Source organism: Plenodomus lingam, assembly GCF_022343315.1.
Source record: "Plenodomus lingam strain CAN1 chromosome Unknown contig_27, whole genome shotgun sequence".
Lineage (NCBI taxonomy): Eukaryota > Fungi > Ascomycota > Dothideomycetes > Pleosporales > Leptosphaeriaceae > Plenodomus > Plenodomus lingam.
In genome coordinates, this window is record NW_027093942.1 from 240,923 (window position 1) to 259,150 (window position 18,228).

Consider the following 18,228-nt stretch of genomic DNA (forward strand, 5'->3'; position numbering starts at 1 on the left):
TCCCACTTTGCGTAGCAGGCACCATCAACGCAATTGCTACCTTGTAACAACAACATTCTTCCGATATCACTGCAGTGAGCGCCTTCTACACGTGGATCCAAAGCTCCTACTCTTCATCAGAAACATGTGATTGTCATGCGTAACATTCGCAAACTCCCAAGCAGCCAAATGTTCTCCACCTCCACTCCTCTCAACGTACATCAAGTTTCCACATAGCCTTCACACCACCAAACCCCCCTAGGCCCTGTCACCCCTCGACTCACTCTCTAGATCAGCATCCATAAAATCAAATTTCAACTATGCTCATCACTCCAACTACATACCTAATCCTCGCCCTGCTCTTCCTCAACCACGCCCTCAGCGCCCCTTATCCACTACCAAACTCAACATCAACCATCCCACCCACCACCAGCTCAACGTGCAACGAATCGATCGGCTCCTGCAATACCACCACCCCCGCCAACACCACTCTCACAGCCCACACCCCCCTGACCAATGGCACGCACCAAAACATCTGCCAGGAAGTCTACCCCTCCGACCTCACGGTCCTCAACTCCCGCTACCCTGACCACAACTCTACCCACCTCCACCACACCACGCAACTCTTCATGCTACGCCGCCAACTCGCCAACGACGGCGAAATCGCCACACGCGTCCAGTTCAACGACCTCCCACCCGCTACCTCAAACCAGTCATGTCGTCTGGAATTCATCCTCCCGAGGCCATCCCTCCAGCGCATCTCAGGTCTAAACCCCAGCTTCAACGTCTACACGGTCGAGCGCGCGCCCGGCGCGCCAGCCTCGTGGAATACATATCAAGGCAATGCTGGCGGTGGCGAGGACGCAACGCTGTTCGGCACTGTGAATGGCGAGGAGGAGGCTTTGGCCCGGACGAGACGTGTAGGCGGTGTTGCGGCGGTGAATGAGACGTTGTGTAGGGAGACGTTGACGTTCCAGATGGGTATGAAGTATAATGGCAAGGGGGTGCCGAATTACTGGGAGTTTTCGAATGTTGGACTGCCTGCTTGGCCTGTGCAGGGGTTTCGCGTTGTGCATGGGTGTTGAGTGGATATTTAGATTTTTGTTGTTGTTGTAAGGGCGTGGGATGTGCGGTGCACTGAGTAGGCAACTAATGCGGTGGGTTTGACTTGAGGATTTGTTTTGCGTTGGATACCATTGTTACTTTTATCTCATCTCATGTACATGTGTTTGAACATGGCCCTGATGCTCCATAGGGATTATAAACCGTCTAGTTCTCAAGAACATACCTGTACCTCGCTTTACCAGCCGTCATATCAAGCACGGCCTGATTCGCCTCCTTCATACTCCTCTTCTGCACCCACGGCTTAATCTTCTTATCAGCAGCGAGCTGCAACATCTCGGCAATCTCGCTCGGCGCTCCAATACCACTACCCCCAATCTTAATACCACTCATGAGCAGCGTAAACGCATTGATAGGAGGCAACTCCCCCCCATCCGGTGCCCCAACCTGAATCAGCGTGCCCTTTGTCTTGAGCAAGCGCAAATAGCCATCCAACGGCATCTTTGCACTCGACACCGTACACACAATCAGATCAAGCGTTTGGGCATTATGTTTAGCCCAGTCCTCATCCTCATCCGTAGCAATGTACTGATCCGCACCCAGCTTCAACACGTCCTCCCGCTTCTCCGCCTTGCGACTAATCCCCACCACTTTGTCCGCCCCGAGTGCTTTTGCGAATAACACGCCGAAATGGCCGAGGCCGCCTACACCCACGATTCCCACCGTCTTCCCGGGTCCACACCCATTCTGCTTGAGCGGCGAATACACAGTGATGCCGCCGCACAGCATGGGCGCCGCATCCGCGCTATCCAGCCCGTCGGGGATACGCAGCACGAAGTGGCCATGGCTGCGATTGTGCGTCGCATACCCGCCATAGGATTTCCCCTCGTCGCCCGGGTAGATGCCCGCGTAGGTCCCGACGTTTCCGCGCCGGCAGTGGTTCTCGAGATGCTGGCTGCAGTCCGGGCAGTCGGGTTGCAGGCAGGAGCGGGCTTGGGCGCCGACGCCGACGCGGTCGCCGGGTTGGATGTGGGTGACGTTTTTGCCGACTTTGACGGCTTTGCCGACGATTTCGTGGCCGACGACACAGGCTGGTTTGGGGGGTTAGAGGGTGGGTTTGTTGGAGGGGTGAAATGTATGTGGGCGGGGCACTGATTGAGGGGGAGGTTGAGGTGATGGTGATGCGGATCAAAACTTACGGTAGGGAGTCTCGCCCCATCCAGACTTCAATGTGTGTAGATCAGATCCGCAGATTCCGCAATGCGAGATTTGAATGTCCACGTCGTCTTCGGTCCACTTCTTGGGCTCGAATTGGCCCCATTCCATCTTGCCATTGACGGCCTCCTTGTCCTTTCCAAGCCAGCCTTCAAATGTGGTGCTTGACATGATGGCGGTGGTGATGTCGTCTAGTTTGCGTGATCTGTGAAGCTACAATTGATCCGGAGTCGAGGCAAAGTATTCTTTACAAGTAGTGTACTGTCGTTGATGCAATCGGCGTCTTGAACCCCTCGTGTCCAGAATGCGACCGAGCGAACGGCTTTATATCATCCCCCCTCTTCACAAACTCCGCCAAACTCCGTATATAACGCCGCACACCCTGTCTTAGTCCTCTCCTTGAAGCTTCCTTACGACACCAAACCATCCATCGCATTCCACCCTCTTCGTCCCTCCCCATTGGCCACAGGCAACAAGCGGGCTAAAGCAAACACCCCCGATCTACCGTCATAGATAAACGGCCCAGGCTGCCATCGCCGGTAGAATCTCCAGTGTGATTTGAGTAGTCGGCCATTGTTTTTTTTTTCGGGGCTCGACGTCATGAAGGCGAAGTTTTCTGTTTTCGCTGGTTTGTTGTCGAGACGGATGGAGCCGCATCGGGGCTAACGTTGGCGATGGGCTGTTCATTGGTTGGGTGTCTGCGCTAAGGAAAAGGCACTAAGCGCTTAACGCCGATGGGGGGATCGGAGGATTTGCATTTCGCTTGTCGTGGTAGTGATGACATGACATCGGGCTGTGAGATGGGAGATTTGCAGTGACACCGCCGTGTCAAAAAAAAAGAAAAGATCGTTCTCAGAAATACCATCGCGTGTTGCGCAGGTGCTTAGTCACCCAGAACAACGAGTTGAAAGTAAAATTCAGTACTCACAACACCAGAAATTAGTCCATGTAGATATTCTATAGCTTTCCTATTTATTTGCAGCTTTAAAATCAACCTCTATATGCCTATATCATGCTGCTTTCTATGAGGTTTTGGTGGGTGACGACATCCGGGCGACATGCCAAGAACGATCATTTTTTTTGACATAGGGGTGGTGAGGGAAATCCATCTTTGATCTTATCGCTCTGTTTTGCCGTTGTCTTGACCTAGAGATGAGTCTTGTGGACGTTGTTATATGCAGAGTCGTTACTAATGATCAAACTCATTGCATTTCGAGGTGGACAACATCTTTCCATCAATCGTGAATTTCTACATCAGCCATAATGGCATGGCACATCATACCTCGTTTACAGTAGTACAGATCACAGCAATCATATACTATGCAGTCTCATCTGAGCCTCTCGTACCTCTCCTCTTCCTGTAGCCTCTTCTCCACACGCGCAATCGTCTCAGCATCATACACTTCGTCCAACCTCTTCTCCCCCTTCAGCACAGCTTTCTCATGTTTCGTCGCCTCCTCCTTGGTCATGAGCACCAAGTCCTTCATCGTAAGCATGCTGCATTTCTGCCCAGGCGTCCTCTCGTCCACAAAATTGGCCGTGGGCTTCTTCCACCTGACCAGAGTGAGACGGGTAGATAGCCCGCTGATGATGCTTCGGCCGCTGTAGACCTCTTCGACGAGGTAGCCAACATCATCTTGCGTGATGGGGACTTTGAGACCTTGTGCTTCCTCGATGAAGAGTGCGCGAGCCAGACGTTCTTCCGCGCCTTGTAGGGCGCCGAGAATGCCGTCGTACATTTTGTCGCGGGACTTGGACGGCAGGTATTCGTGGGGGTAGTCTGCAATCGAGAGAATGACGTGGTTTGCGACTGCGAGGCCAAAGATGGCGGGCATGGTGCCCAGTACAGGCAGGATGCGTACGCGAAAGTCTGCGAGCACACCTAATTCGCCGACGCTGCCTCTTGCCACTTCTTCCTCGGATAGGGGCTGCAGTTCTGCTTTCCCGGGTCCGGGACGCTCAGTGGAATAGACTACGGGAATCCCATCTTTGACGCCTTGGAGGCGGAGCTTTCGTCGCGTGGATTTGGAGAGCGGGTCGTCTGTTGATGTGGAAATGTCGCCGATGAAGATTCGTGTAGGATCTGATTTGCATCCTGCACCCATGGAAGATATCACCTTGATATTGTTCTTGTAACAATAGGCCAGCAATGCAACCTTGCTGTCGATATTGTCGATGGCGTCAATAACAAAATCTGGTGGCTGTTCGTTCATGGGTGCGAGTTGTGCCGCCGCAGTCTGCTCACTGAAGAGTTCGTTGCGACATTCAAAGTGCGTCCAGGGGGTAACCTGCTCAAGGCGTTTTCGAAGGCAATGCACTTTTGGCGTGCCTACATCAGCTAGAGTTGCTACAGCATGTCGGTTCAAGGATGACAGTGTGACCTGGTCGAAGTCGATGAGACGAAGTTTAGAGCAACCAGATCGAGCCAGTGCGGCTGTGGCATGAGATCCAACGCCTCCACAGCCGACTACTATGACAAAGGCACTTCGCAGCTTTGCAATTCCAGGGTCGGTGAGGAAGACTCTGTTTCTTGCCAGTTGCTCAAGGATCAGATCTAGATAATGTCAATAAGTTGCAAAGCAAAAGAATGGCATTGGCCTCGAGTAGACATGCCGTCATCGTAGTCGCCTTTCCTTGCTCTTGCCGCTAGTGCTGTGCTGCGTTCATCTTCTTTACTTGGAGCAAAGACTGTTGATGCAGCGCCATACTCAGTCATCTGCAAAAGAAATCAGCCTTTTTATCAAAATCCAGAGACGATGATTTTCATATCCTACTGACCCGTGATGCATGATGATCAGGACTGACATCTGGTATCGATGCCTTGAGATCCGCAACCCTTGTCATACGCCGTGCCTTTTGAAATCCAAGTATAGTACTGGCTACCACCACTCCCGAGACTGCGGCTGTAGTGATGAGCTGGGCATTGCGAGACTCGGTCGCTCTCGACACCCACGATGACATGCCTGCAAATTCAATACTTTGTTACCAAATTGCTGGTTCGATGGCACGTCTAGGAATCCATGGATTTGCAAAGAAAAGAATAAAAGGAGTTATAATTTTATAAAAAGGATGTAGACGTAGTGGCCTCGACTCCCGATGACCCTACACAGCGGTGAGGCTCAAAAAGTTCGAATTCATACAACTGGCGACACTAGCGTCAGAACAGGTTAGTTACCATAAGCGCATTTCATCCTCGATTAAACAAAATGCAGATGACCTCTGATACCGCACAGGAGCCGCCAGCGAACCATTCAAGCACGGCTGGACGCGTCTGAGACAGGCCTCACGCGTAGCAACTCACTTTAGGTCTCGTGAAAGTGTTTCGTAGCCCATAAGAAGCTCCAAACCTCGCGCACCAATCTCTGTGTTGCGAATCATCTCAAATATCCCTACACCCCATAACGCTACTCACCAATGTCGAAGCTCACACTCGCAATAATCGCCGCTGGCGGTGCGGCAGCAGGTGCAGCTGCAACAGCAGCCATATATTCGGTCAACAAGAAGGATTCTCTTCCACCCACAGCAGTCACCACAACCACCACCACGACCATCACAGGGCCCCCACGACCCGCACCGATCCCATCGCCTCCTGCACTCCCTGCCTCGGCCGTCGCTGCAGCAGGACGCAAGATTGTCGATCCAAACGGCCTTTTCCAATACGGTTTCCCGGGTCCTGTCAACGATCTCCGCCCCGCTGCCTCCCTTACCTCCGTCTACAACCGCCAGACCCGTAACCCTGCCTGGGTCGCCGAGCACATCACCCCCGAGTCGCTCGCAATCAATAACGCGGACCGCAAGCACAGTGTCTTTGTAGAGGACATTGGCATCCCTGAAAAATTCCGCGCAAAACTCAAGGACTACTTTCGTTCGGGCTACGACCGCGGCCATCAGGCACCGGCGGCAGATGCGAAATGGAGTCAGGAGGCCATGGACGCTACATTTGCGCTGAGTAACATGTGTCCACAGGTTGGAGATGGATTCAATCGAGACTACTGGGCACATTTTGAGGACTTTTGTCGGCGACTCACACATTCGTATCCTTCGGTGCGCATCGTTACGGGGCCATTATACCTCCCCAAGCGTGAGGCAGATGGAAAGTGGCGAGTATCATATGAGGTCATAGGAAACCCTCCAAATGTTGCGGTACCAACGCACTTCTTCAAGGTCATCTTTGCCGAAGACGGAACGCTGGGAGGAAAGGTCGCATTGGGAGCGTTTGTGCTGCCGAACGCGGTGATTGCGAACAATAAGCCATTGACCGACTTTGAGGTGCCGATTGAAGCTGTGGAGCGGGCAAGCGGACTGGAGTTTGCTTCCAAGCTTACTCCCGAGAGGAGGAAGAGGCTGTGTCAAGAAGTCAATTGCTCGGTGATTGTAAAGGAGTATGCGCAGAGGCAGAAGACATTTAGTAAGAAGTAGGTTTTGTTTGCCTGTGAGCGTAGCATAGCGAAATGAAGTATTCATCACATCAAACTAGTTCCATCACGAATGCCTTGTCTCATGTTGTTCAAATCATTCTCTTACATTGACTCGTTTTGCAACATAGTATACAGATGTGTACATGATACACGACCAGCCCTCAGACATAAGCTCGGCCTTGCTGCCACATAACAAGCGTAGTTTCCAAGCTTCCATCCTCATTGTGCACGCATAGCCAATTTGCAAAGACTTTCCATCTAACAGTCTTGTCCACTTGGCCCTCTTCTGCAAGACATCTACAATTGCAGCGTATTTTCTTGTGCTTGTTTCGTTATCTGCCCCACGTATTGTTTCGAGACGGTATTCCATGCGCTCATGTACTTTTCCATGCATGCTGACATGCAGCCCTCTTCGCCCTTGGAAAGAGATGTGCCAGGCTTAGGGACACAGCGATCGAAGCAGTGCTCGTTCAATTTCTGCAAATGTTGGTTAGCGCGGTAGTTTGACGTTGATCAAGGAGAGCTTCATACCTCGACGAGCGCGCGCGCATTCTGCATGGCAGATTCTTGCTGTACCTGTCGCATGATCATAGTCTTTGGGTCCTCGTTGCCCAGGCCGGAGCCGAATTGCGAGTTCATTGTGAAGTTGTGGTTGTGTGTGAGTTGAATTGGGGAGGATGGCGTGCAGTAAGGTTTCGACGTTATTCGTGGCAATGGATAGTATAAAGTGGCAGTTGCAGTGGCAGTTTGTGTGGTGTTCACTTGCCCTCGGCCAAAGAAAGTTGTCGACGTCAAGATGCTTCTTGCAGGCTTCGCGATCCCCACCGTACCGGTAAGGCTAGCGCCACAGATCCCTGCATGCTTTGCGGAAAGGCCACTCATCACCACCGAGACCGACCCCCAATCGACTTCTTGGACATTCATGTCCGCCCACCCGTGTCATTCCCCTGCTCCCGTAGTAGCTTCACGTCTTTCTGAGGCGCTTTCGTCTCGTCATCCATTGTAGAAGTCGGCTTCTTCTCCTTCTTCTTCTATTCCATTCTTTCTTCCGCATCGAGCATCACTTGCGCGCCTGGTAGCTTGGGGATAGCTGGTATCAGCGAGCGGATAGTTAGACATTGTGCGACCATGTTGTTCGCAAGTTCTTGGGCGGCCGTGTGCCTTTTGGCGGCGAGTCTGACGGGTGTTTCTGCGAGGTCTGGGGGTTTGACCGAGGATCCGGATATCAAGGCGATTTCGGTGCGTTGATGCTGGCTTCTGTTGTTCGTTTGACACGGTCTCGCTGACAACATGCCTTAGTTACGGACACACAGCCTCGAACCTGTAAGTCGCACATCGGATCTCCAGATACGATTTCGATATCCCGAGAACCAATAGTGTGGTGTATAATGTGCTAACCATTCATAGCCATACCTTGACTCGGACATGCAAAGTCGATGGTGGGACTTTGGCGGAGACACAATCATTCGAACCGACAAATACATTCGACTTGCGTCAGACAAGCCCTCACGTGACGGCTGGATCTTCTCAAGAGTGCCTCTGACTGCTACAAACTGGGAGGTGCGCTATACGTTTCACACAAGTGGCTCACCAAGTGCTCACGCGAGTAGATCTTAGTCGAGTTCAAGATCCATGGACAAGGCAACCTGTTCGGCGATGGCTTTGCCATGTGGCTCACCAAACAACGCGCACAGCCAGGAAATGTCTTCGGTCACACCGACCACTTTGAGGGTCTGGGTGTCTTCTTTGACACCTATAAGAACAATCGTCCTGGCACCGTGTTCCCCTACGTCATGGCCATGAACGGAGACGGAAAAACATCCTACGACAAGGGCAATGATGGCAAGGCCAACGAAGTCGCTGGATGCTCCGTACGTTACCACCTCTCCTTCTCTTTTACTGTCTCACAGTACTGATCCAATCACGCAGGCCCGCGGTATCCGCAACCCCCAGATTGCTACCAAAGCTCGCCTCACCTACTTCCAAGACAAATACCTCCGCCTCGAACTCCAATACAAAGCAGAAGATGAATGGACGCAATGCTTCGAAATTCCGAAGTTCAAGGTCCCACCCGTTGCTTACCTGGGCTTCTCCGCCGAGACTGGTGAACTCAGCGACAACCACGACATCATTTCCATCAAATCGCACAATCTGTACCAGAAGAACCCCGGGGGCAACACCGCAGGCACTTCTGGTTCCTCGGCGCCAAAGAGCGGAAGCAGCATGACGCGCGAGAAGGAAGGTGGTAGCTGGACGTGGTTCCTCGTCAAGTTTGTCATGTTTGGACTTGCGCTTACGGGATTGTACGTCGGGTACACTGTTTACAGGACAAGGCAGAGAGATAGGTTCTAGAGGAAACCCTCGTACCTGCACTATGTAAGGGAGCGGCATACAATACACCATCGAAGCCGGCTCGGACGGGTGCATGGCAGCATAGAGGGTGGGGATACGAATGATTGGATGGCATTGTACAGCGTTGGATGCCGGAAGGGTCAGTGAGGGAGTGTGGGAAGATGTGCATAACTACTCGCGCATTCTGCTGACTCGTACCTATATGAGGAGTGCGCGGTTTCCTTTGGTTCTCTACAATGTTACAATATTGCTTCCTATGCATATAAATTGATTAGGATTATATCCAACTTGCTTGCTTCGGATGACGGTATATGTTTCCACTTTCCAATGGCTCGTGTTCTGTCTCATGGCTGTGGAGAGAGAGAGCCTTCCTGTAATACAGCGGACGTGCTTGTTTTTTGTTTTGTTTTAGCTTTGCTCTAGCATCCGATTTAGATGACCTTTGGCCACATGGAGGTGTTTGTCGCGGTCATGATGTTCGTGATGCTTTGTCTACTTTTTCCCGCGGGTTTTTTTCTGCGTGGGCTGGATGGAAGACTCGCTATTCAGCTGCGTTCTAGCCGTGGCTTGTCCTAAAGTCGCCCCCTCTTTGATAAGCTGACAGGAGTAGGTGACTCCTTCAAATACTATTCAAACTACACTAGGTTCGATGTTGTGCAACGGGGGCCTCGGTTGTCTAATGTCTAGGTCACGTTGTTCCGGACAGGAGCTCTAAATGGCCAACCTGGTTTTCAAATCTTTAGGGGATTTTCCATATCGGGCATGTTTTCTAACAGGTGTGGAACACGGATGAGTTGTACTGAATTACTAAATTGCCAAGACGTGGATAAGAACTCACATGTCTCGTCCTCGATGATTAGAAATTATCGAATTTACATTTTTAATAGATAGTGCCAGGTCTATTAATATAATATACTTGATGTTTGAGATAGGAAATATAGAGAAAAATGTAGAGTTCCAATTGAGTTAATTATTCCGGCCTTGGTGGTTGAGTAATTTTCATAATCTAGTTATGGTGTCCACGGAAAGTGGCGCCAAGAAAGGCTTCCTGGGCCTGTCACGGGGATCTCGGGGACAGCAAGCGAGACTACTGTTTTTGGAAAGTGAAAGCAAAAGGTGTTGAAAGTCTATCAAGGTGTACGTACGGAATGGCCGAGAAATGTGAGACAAATGCTACGGCGACATGCCTGGTGCATGGTGGGCAAATCGTCACGTGAGTAAGCCTGTTGGTCGCTTATGTAATTAGTGCGCAACGTGACAGCGCGCAGGATACTTGTCGCGTTGCACAACCCAAGTCTGGTTTCTCTCACTCACCCACAACCCGAGCTGCGAGTAAGTATATACCCCACGCTCATTTCTTTTCTGCTGTCTGCGGTTGAAAGTCGCCTCTACCCGCGCCAGCGCAATACATCAAGAGAAGAATCTACTGATTAACCACCTGCAGGTCCCAGTGAACGACAAACATTCGTCACAAGGCGACAGCAATAGGTCTAATCCACCCCCGCGTCGTGCTGCATGACACAAGAACGGAAAGCAGAGGGAGTGCGCCACCATACTAGATGAGCCACATTGCCCATTCCCCAGTCCAGTAGCCATTGCACCGCGACGCACTGCGTTGGGTGAAAGGTGATATCGCAGCTATCTGGGTTCAACGGTCTACCAAACACCCCATCCAACCATCCCCACCCGCGCATTGAGGAAAAAGTAAAAGGATCGAAGCAATTCATCCTGCCTTGCCTCTGTAGCCTCATGGTTACCTTAGGACGCTCGATGTCTGCTAATGACAATCAACATGTAGTTTTCAATCCGAGCGCCATCGCCTCGCGGGGCGTGATGATAGTGTGGGTGTTGTCGGGTGTCGGGGGAGTTTGGAGACGGGATTGTTATTGGAGGAGGGGTCCAGTGATGATGTTCCAATGGAGCATTAAAGCCAAAGTCGATTTGAGGAGCCCGAATGATTTTACTCCTGTTGGCGAGGCCGGAAGGCTGAGTTGATGGGGGCGTTTGTGGTTCTTTCTGAGGACAGCCAGGAGAGCTAATCTGAGGACCATGTTTACCTTTTCCAATGCCATTTGTTTTTTGAAGACTCGTCATCTTTTATTCCATTGCTTGTGTCGATGTCCTTGACTTGTTTGTACGCGGATATGTGTGCCATGTTTCTCGGTGTAACCCAAGACAATTGGTTTCTCCAGCTTTCCTGCCAAACATCCAAAACCCTCAATATATAAATGCATACCCTTGCCTTCTCCCTGCACAATATACAGTCCTCCAAACACTTCATTACAAACCTATCACGAGCTCGCCAGCCTAGTCCCAGTATCAACCCCATCCTCTCACAACAACAATGAGTACAAACCGCACAACGCAACTTCCTCCAACTTTACATTGCTGCTCATTCCGTCTAGTGAGGCGTAGTTGACTAGAGTCATGCGCTTGGGTTATTATATATACTGGAAAATCTTATACTTTCATTCCGATGATTATGCCTTCATTTGCACCGCATTTTAACAGAGGCCGATTCCGACGAAACAATCACCGACAAGGAACCTTTGGCGGAGTCAACGGATGCCGATCCCGCAAGTGAAGAAGAAGTCACGTCAGACGTCGACTTGCCCAGTCACTCCGAACCCGAATTACTCCATCAATGCTCAGTCCCCCATATCCATCGCGGCCCAGGCAGATCAGACGACGACTAGAGTGACACTCTTACCACAAATTCCAGCATCGGTTCTTACCTAGACGCCATCATCAGCACATATGAGTCGGACATGAACATAATAGTCATTCGGACCCTGCAGCGTGTGTGCCAGTTCGCTTGCCCTGTGCTGGCCGACACGTCCTATGTCATATCTGCGTGTTTCGTGGCCTTACTGAGACTGGGCCGCAATGTCCTTTTGATCGAGAGGATGTTGTTGGTATTGCGGAGCGTGAGGGCTGGTTCTAGGGCTACTACTCACGGGGTGTGAGGATTTGTGTTTTAAAGAAGAAGGTAATTTCCTACAGTGTTGTAGTTGCGGCTTTCAGATATTGATTTTGTTTCTTCCTCTTTGACAGGATAGAGACTGGTATGCATTGACAGGGTATAGATAATTCCCAATGATTCGTGCATGGCTAGGATTCTGGTATGCATCGCATAGTTCTAGATGAGTGGATTTTGTCTAAAGTCAATTTGCAGTTTCTCTCCCTGGCCTCCCTTCGAACTCGATTGGTTTACCTACGGGGCGTGGGAGGGTGATTGGCGTGATCTGTACGTTTCACTGTGCAGGGACAATTGGGGCTGTGGGTGGTGTCACGGGCGGGGGGAAGGGGAGGAGGAGGGAAACATAATATCTTCCAATCTCTACTCAGAATCTTTTTCCAACATATCGATTGGAGAACACTCAACCAGAGCAAATCACCAAGCACCACCAAACTTCGGCCGCATTGTTACGTCCTTTTCCACACTCCAAATCACGTCTAACTTCAACATGACCGACTCAGGAGCAACTCGCGGACGCCAAGGAGCAGTCGAAGACCTGAACGAATCTATACTCAGCTTCAATAGAGTGTATCTTCGAAATTGCAGAAATACAGCAATGAGACATCCATTCCCACACGAGACACACGACTGCTTCCTCGAGCTACTCTACCAGACTCGCACCAACGGTGTGAGCCTCGATGAACTCATCACCAGCCCGGAAGACTTTGACGGCAGTGGCGTGTTGCTCAAAAAAATCGCATGGCTTTGTGTGGATGATGATGGTCTTTTCGATGAGAGCGTATCTTATGATCTTGTGGTCGAGACTACTGAGGATGTTAGACGCCGTGGTGATGGCATGCTCGTTTCAGTGCCTTCGGGAATGGAATCGGAGTCTGAAGACGATATGGATTCTGCATATGACTCTGATGCAGAGGATATCATGGATACAGACGATGAATCCACCTGTACGGACGATCCCACGGAAGACCGTTCTGGCTCAGAGGATACCCTAACTCCAGACCGAGATTCAACTATGGAGATACAACCGGTCAATTTTAACTAATGAAAACACCAATATTGTCCACTCACTAGATCCCTAGCACAGTGAAATAATATTCCTACATCAAACCCAAATCTTTCCCTCTCCCCTTCACCACTAACACAATCCAAAACTCTCCCTCAAATCTAACCCAGCCATATTCCAAAAGGACAAAACCATCCCAAGCCACCACAATCATCATGTCAAATCCTACATTTACCTCCAAACGAGGCAATTTCTCACCTTCAACCCCCCCAGCCCAACCACCCCTCGACACCAGCGACCGCCGTGCCAGATTTAATATCCGTGTCCAACGCATAATGAACATTGGCCCCCTGACCCCCTGGGAACACATCATTTACACCACCATACAGTGGAAACTCAACCACCCCAGCATAAAAACAATGTCATTCTTTCTCTCAGATTGACAAACAGCCTTTGCACACATGCCCGGTGTGCCGAGTAAGTGGTGTTCATCTGATATCCTCGAGATTCGACATGCAGCTTACAACCTCCTACCACAGCTCCCCATCGAAGAGGGAGAAAAAGTCAACACGCGCAGCCTGCACGAGCTTATTATAGTAGCGGTCCGGCACGTTGGTCTCGATTGGGTGCCGGGAGATAAATTGGTACACCTTGCGGTCATGATGGGTATTGTGTGTGCCCTCGTTGCGCAGAAGCTGCGGGAGGAGAATGGTTTCTTTGATGGCTTGTGCGCTTTCGAGTTGAATCTCGTGGTGGATGCTAGTGTGAACTGTTTGGCGGGATCGATGGATAAGGTCGAGTTGGGCTGGGATGCGAATGCAAATGTCGATCGGCTGGCAGATCGATTGGTGGAGCGTCTTGGGCCGCAATCACGATGGGGTGCGTAGAATTCTTTGGTGGATGTGGCCTGCATGAACATGCAGAGTATTAATTTTGTAGCTTTTTGAAAGCGGGTTCACAGGGATGAGAGTATCATGGAATACAAGTGATATTTCATCTCACCTGGTGCAATGTGATAGCAAACCTTGAAGTATTCCCATCCATGAACATTGTGTTCAGATTGGTTGACGTGGAATTTGTATGGGGTCAGATTACGTGACATAGCAATTCAGGATCGACAAAATGTGTTTAATCTGAACAGGAGCAGCGTGCATCTTGATTCGCCAGCCATTGCATTTTTGGATCAGGGTTTGAGTTTATTTGTTCATCCGATCCGACGCGGCATGCAAGTCAACATGGTGGCGTTAATAGCGGCAATGGTGGGATTTCGCATCAAGATGATTAGTTATGGTAAGCTTTGACTTGACCTGAAGGTAGAGACATGCGGCACAAGAGAGCAACTGAAAAGTCGTACATTTTGCTGTACCCCTGTGCCGATGAACTGACTGAGTCGCCGGACCGTCCCGTAACTTCGACCTTGGACTGTCGGGCGTACTGTGAATAGATCTTCACTGCACGTGTATGTACCTAGCTGAGAGACGACGAGGCTTGGATTGGTGATGTGAACGTTTGAAGGACGGCACGGTAATTGTCTTGGGCAGCAGTATAACTCCATCAATCAAGGCTTGGTGTTTCGATAGGTATAGTTGGGATGGAGAAATCCGCGCTGGGTAGTTCATGCTATTGGTTCTTGTTGCTGGCCAGGAGGTCGCTGGTCGCCTAACCTCCACCCACGAAAAAAACGAAACCAAGACACTAGTACACCTCCACCTCCTTACAATCCGAGATTGTATGTGCACAGTACATCCAACCATTGGTTCGCACGCTCGGAGCGCTGCCGCGACTACTTTAGGAGTGACATGTAAATGGACTTTGAGTCATGGCCTGCTACCACCTGCCAAAGACATGGCTAGAAAGGCCACGAGTCAAATCGGCTTGGAAGCCATGAGAAGTAGGGATTGCGATGGCAATTGAATCGCGTGCTGCGTATTCGCTTGATGAAGCAGCAATCCAATCACGGCCGCCGTCGTGATTGATGAGATCGACGGACCCAGCCCGTGGGGCCGGTACTTAGTACTGTATTCACACATACAGGCATTCGATGTCATCTACGATCGACCCGTGTGGGGCAGAAATACTCTTGCTTCGAGCCTTGTGTTCCATTCAAAGCCACATAGACCTGGATTCGAAGATGTAGGTAGACCTAGTACCCTTGATTACCTAGTTCAGGGTTCAAATTCATCACCTTTCTTTGTGGTGGGTACGCTACCAGGCTGGCGTTCGCATCGTACTGTACGAAACCGATACCGTGAACGTCTGCACCATGTCAATGCACATCTTGGAACCGTCCGGGAAAGGCAACTGTTGGTCTTCTTCCAGCCTGGTCACCGTGAAAGATGCAGGTTCCCAGCTCACAAGTACCCTGTAAGTCCAGTGCGGGACAGATTTTCCTTTGTTGGGGGTATGCAGAATGCAACAGTCGTGTGATTGTTCAAGGATAACCATGCTGGTGACGGAGCAACCTCGAGACGTAGCGTGTACCAGCTATCAAGTTCTCATTCCCTTCCCCTTTGATGATGAGCAGCATTCACAATCGATTTGATTAGACGCAATTGTCCGAGAGATAGGACAATCTCCCGTCCATTTGTGTAAGAATGATGCCCTGATAATCTTGATATATTAGATAATCGTCTGATGTTGAAGTTTGCGCCTGGAGCATCAGCATTTTGACATCCTGGATTTCCAATTCGAGCAATTGTGCCCAATGATAGTTGTCCAACTGGGACGCACTGGTGTGTGGGGCACGTTCTGCATGTACTGCAGTATGCGGTTATACATCCGCATTCCAAGACAGGATCGTTGAAGTAAATGTGCCACACTCATGAACTACTGCTGCCAAAACCCTGTCTGTGACCCTGAATGCATGGCAGCGGTAGCACTACGGTAGCCCAGGCTACTTCTACCAAGTAAAGTATTTCTGAGCTCGTAAAGCGACGAGATCAAGCTGCAGTAGACTAGCTAAAACACTCGCTTCAGCATCGCCACACTATCTGAAACTGCAGAAGATTGAGTGTTGCATTTGCATTCGAATCGTCATACATGTACGACTCCATGGATGACAGAGCGAGTGTTAGGATGTGGTGATCGGGGAAGTTTCAGATGCTCAATTTTAAGCGGGACCTCGTAATCTGGAGGCAGCACATTGTACATAGATTCGGGCATTCTTTTCAACAACAGTTAGCAAGCGAGCCTAAGGCTAGATTGGGCTCTTTGTCCTAGTGTACCAACTATGGTAGGTATTATTCTGGCCGTTTGTCCGATGTACGTAGATACATAGTCCTGAGCTCGCTTGTGCCTATGAGCACGTGTTTTTTCCCAACCACACAGTATGATCGGAAGACAATCCGCTGATTGTGGTTGATCTGGCGTTCCGTCCCGCAGCGAGGGAGAGCGCTGTTTGAGGATGTATCTGCGATGTGCGGATGGACAACTCACACATGCTCGAGAATCATAGCTCAGTCTGCTGCAGTACGATTTGAGCGATAATACCGTGCAGTCATGCATTTAGGCAGATAGTGATGGTGTGCAGGGTCAAGCGCCTTCGCAGGTGAGCGAGCCTTTCTGCCCGCATAATGGTTTGGGCGTCGGACCCTGCGTTCTATTCTTCCGAGTACGGAGAGGGAAACTCTGTGGGGAAATGGGGTCCAGCAATCTACGATGATGCTCAAATGATGCATGTCACCACCCTTAACTCCAGGCTTGGAGCTGGCCAGAAACGCTGAACCAAGGAACCGGAGCGTTGAGCCAGTGGGCCCATGAACTACTGGAATAGTTTGATCTGTGGCTCTACCGGTACAGATCCTCAAAAGTAGCAATGATCATCCTGGAAGACAGACTGCTGCTTGCTCTCGAGCCTGCCTGAAAACGAGAAAGTCGACTGGCCTTATTAGCGCTCGTGCTATACGACTTGAAACGAAAGGTGCGCGATGAGCCCGTTTTCTTTCATGAAAGTGTGCCTTCAGCAGCTGGTGCGCCCGTCAAGACCGCGGCCAACGTCCAAGGAGGTTGTGGCGTAGATACGTCCCAGAAAGGAGATATTCTGGAAGAAAGGCCGACGCGACTGGACCGCGAGCATAGGGTCCACAACATCGTCATTTCTGCACCGCTAAGTTCTGCCACAACCGAAAGGGCGAGAGAATTTCCAGTTGTGAGACGTGAGCCTGACGAGTCCAATTCGCTTCTTTCTCTAGTGCTGGTGTCGTGGTTGACGCTTAAAGGCACTTGCCTCGGAGCTATCGAAACCCTATCAAGAGTTTAGTGCAAGCCATTGACCGTGCCTTTACTAATGGAATAGCATAGAATGAATGCAAGGGAAGGGCTGAAGTGAATAGGAGGACCGTTCATAACTCCCTACAACTGGATCAGCAAGCTGTGACTCTTGAGGTACTGGCTGTGAATTGAACAAACAAAGCAGTTACCTAGAAGCAGACGAAAGGCTCAGTACTCCTGCAAGTACATACCCAAATAAGAGTACAAATCTCAGAGAAGACAATCCGTCGGTGCATTTGATTGTGGCATTTGTTGGAGACTGTAGATTCGGGCATAGCTACGATTGACGCCGGCGAATCTTCACAGATGCACAGGTTGTGCGTGCACATCTTCTACCGTACGAGTAACCATGATCGATTTGGTGTTTCGCAACGTTACGGGTAATGGTAGTGGGTGTATGTAACTGACGTTGTCACTCTAAGAGGCGGTCCGCCGTGCATTGGAAAAGAGGAAACCATCTCGTAAACGTCTTGATGCCCTGCATCGCGTCGCTATAGTCCACGCGCGCAACTGGAATCTTTTGCCGTGAGGGTGTGGTCAGTCTGTAAGGTGTGTTTGGTGTGTAGCAGCCCATGACGGCCGGCGAATAGGACATTTGTGCACCCCTCCATCTCAATGATACCAGATAGATAGTACTTGGCTGACCCCACAAACCTCATCCAAATGGTGGCGTGCAAGCAAGAGCAAATCGGCAAGTCTGCCGGCTTGAAGGGCTATTTTCAGAAGACTGGATCAGCAAGACAAATGCATTAGCTACAATGGAACATACATAGTATGCGATCAGCCTGGATGCCATAAATATTCAAGCCAAACACTGGTGTAGGATCTGAGGAGCATAGAGAATCAGTTGGACATGTCCCTAATGCGAACAGCGATGTTATGCCAGCCATAGGGGTACGGCACAGCCGACCTGAGCACGGTGATTACCATTCCACGGTCCACGGAAGTCT

At 50.5% G+C, this 18,228-nt stretch overlaps 11 protein-coding genes across 11 annotated transcripts; 7 read left to right on the plus strand and 4 right to left on the minus strand.

The window, feature by feature from the left end:
- Nucleotides 1–299: 299 nt before the first annotated feature.
- IAQ61_007117 (uncharacterized protein) lies at nt 300–1,064 on the plus strand (the record flags this gene model as incomplete). Its single annotated transcript, XM_003840906.1, has 1 exon — nt 300–1,064. The coding sequence occupies one exon, from the start codon at nt 300–302 to the stop codon at nt 1,062–1,064; it is 765 nt and encodes a 254-aa protein (XP_003840954.1).
- A 184-nt stretch (nt 1,065–1,248) lies between these two features.
- IAQ61_007118 (uncharacterized protein) lies at nt 1,249–2,427 on the minus strand (the record flags this gene model as incomplete). Its single annotated transcript, XM_003840905.2, has 2 exons — nt 1,249–2,132; nt 2,241–2,427. 2 exons carry the CDS (start codon nt 2,425–2,427, stop codon nt 1,249–1,251), a joined length of 1,071 nt encoding a protein of 356 aa, XP_003840953.1.
- Nucleotides 2,428–3,584: 1,157 nt separating this feature from the next.
- On the minus strand, nt 3,585–5,217 carry IAQ61_007119 (uncharacterized protein; the record flags this gene model as incomplete). The annotated part of the gene is made up of 3 exons (XM_066097447.1): nt 3,585–4,810; nt 4,870–4,972; nt 5,035–5,217. The coding sequence occupies 3 exons, from the start codon at nt 5,215–5,217 to the stop codon at nt 3,585–3,587; spliced, it is 1,512 nt and encodes a 503-aa protein (XP_065952489.1).
- Nucleotides 5,218–5,670: 453 nt separating this feature from the next.
- Nucleotides 5,671–6,675, plus strand: NUC1 (nuclease; the record flags this gene model as incomplete). Its single annotated transcript, XM_003840903.2, has 1 exon — nt 5,671–6,675. The coding sequence occupies one exon, from the start codon at nt 5,671–5,673 to the stop codon at nt 6,673–6,675; it is 1,005 nt and encodes a 334-aa protein (XP_003840951.1).
- An 85-nt stretch (nt 6,676–6,760) lies between these two features.
- Nucleotides 6,761–7,585, minus strand: IAQ61_007121 (uncharacterized protein). Its single transcript, XM_003840902.2, has 2 exons — nt 7,206–7,585; nt 6,761–7,151 (listed from the first exon to the last, which is right to left on the minus strand). Exons 1-2 carry the CDS (start codon nt 7,554–7,556, stop codon nt 6,972–6,974), a joined length of 531 nt encoding a protein of 176 aa, XP_003840950.2. The 5' UTR covers nt 7,557–7,585; the 3' UTR covers nt 6,761–6,971.
- IAQ61_007122 (uncharacterized protein) lies at nt 7,586–10,162 on the plus strand. Its single transcript, XM_066097448.1, has 5 exons — nt 7,586–7,913; nt 7,974–7,997; nt 8,082–8,234; nt 8,285–8,545; nt 8,604–10,162. The coding sequence occupies exons 1-5, from the start codon at nt 7,803–7,805 to the stop codon at nt 9,024–9,026; spliced, it is 972 nt and encodes a 323-aa protein (XP_065952490.1). The 5' UTR covers nt 7,586–7,802; the 3' UTR covers nt 9,027–10,162.
- Nucleotides 10,163–10,784: 622 nt separating this feature from the next.
- Nucleotides 10,785–11,120, minus strand: IAQ61_007123 (uncharacterized protein; the record flags this gene model as incomplete). Its single annotated transcript, XM_066097449.1, has 1 exon — nt 10,785–11,120. The coding sequence occupies one exon, from the start codon at nt 11,118–11,120 to the stop codon at nt 10,785–10,787; it is 336 nt and encodes a 111-aa protein (XP_065952491.1).
- Nucleotides 11,121–11,370: 250 nt separating this feature from the next.
- IAQ61_007124 (uncharacterized protein) lies at nt 11,371–11,722 on the plus strand (the record flags this gene model as incomplete). The annotated part of the gene is made up of 2 exons (XM_066097450.1): nt 11,371–11,437; nt 11,538–11,722. 2 exons carry the CDS (start codon nt 11,371–11,373, stop codon nt 11,720–11,722), a joined length of 252 nt encoding a protein of 83 aa, XP_065952492.1.
- A 771-nt stretch (nt 11,723–12,493) lies between these two features.
- On the plus strand, nt 12,494–13,048 carry IAQ61_007125 (uncharacterized protein; the record flags this gene model as incomplete). The annotated part of the gene is made up of 1 exon (XM_003840899.1): nt 12,494–13,048. The coding sequence occupies one exon, from the start codon at nt 12,494–12,496 to the stop codon at nt 13,046–13,048; it is 555 nt and encodes a 184-aa protein (XP_003840947.1).
- A 422-nt stretch (nt 13,049–13,470) lies between these two features.
- On the plus strand, nt 13,471–13,896 carry IAQ61_007126 (uncharacterized protein; the record flags this gene model as incomplete). The annotated part of the gene is made up of 1 exon (XM_003840898.2): nt 13,471–13,896. One exon carries the CDS (start codon nt 13,471–13,473, stop codon nt 13,894–13,896), a length of 426 nt encoding a protein of 141 aa, XP_003840946.2.
- Nucleotides 13,897–15,043: 1,147 nt separating this feature from the next.
- IAQ61_007127 (uncharacterized protein) lies at nt 15,044–17,267 on the plus strand (the record flags this gene model as incomplete). Its single annotated transcript, XM_066097451.1, has 6 exons — nt 15,044–15,142; nt 15,222–15,373; nt 15,653–15,741; nt 15,986–16,050; nt 16,518–16,556; nt 16,929–17,267. Coding segments are annotated over 6 exons (783 nt in total), but the record flags the coding sequence as incomplete, so codon positions are not given.
- Nucleotides 17,268–18,228: the final 961 nt, after the last annotated feature.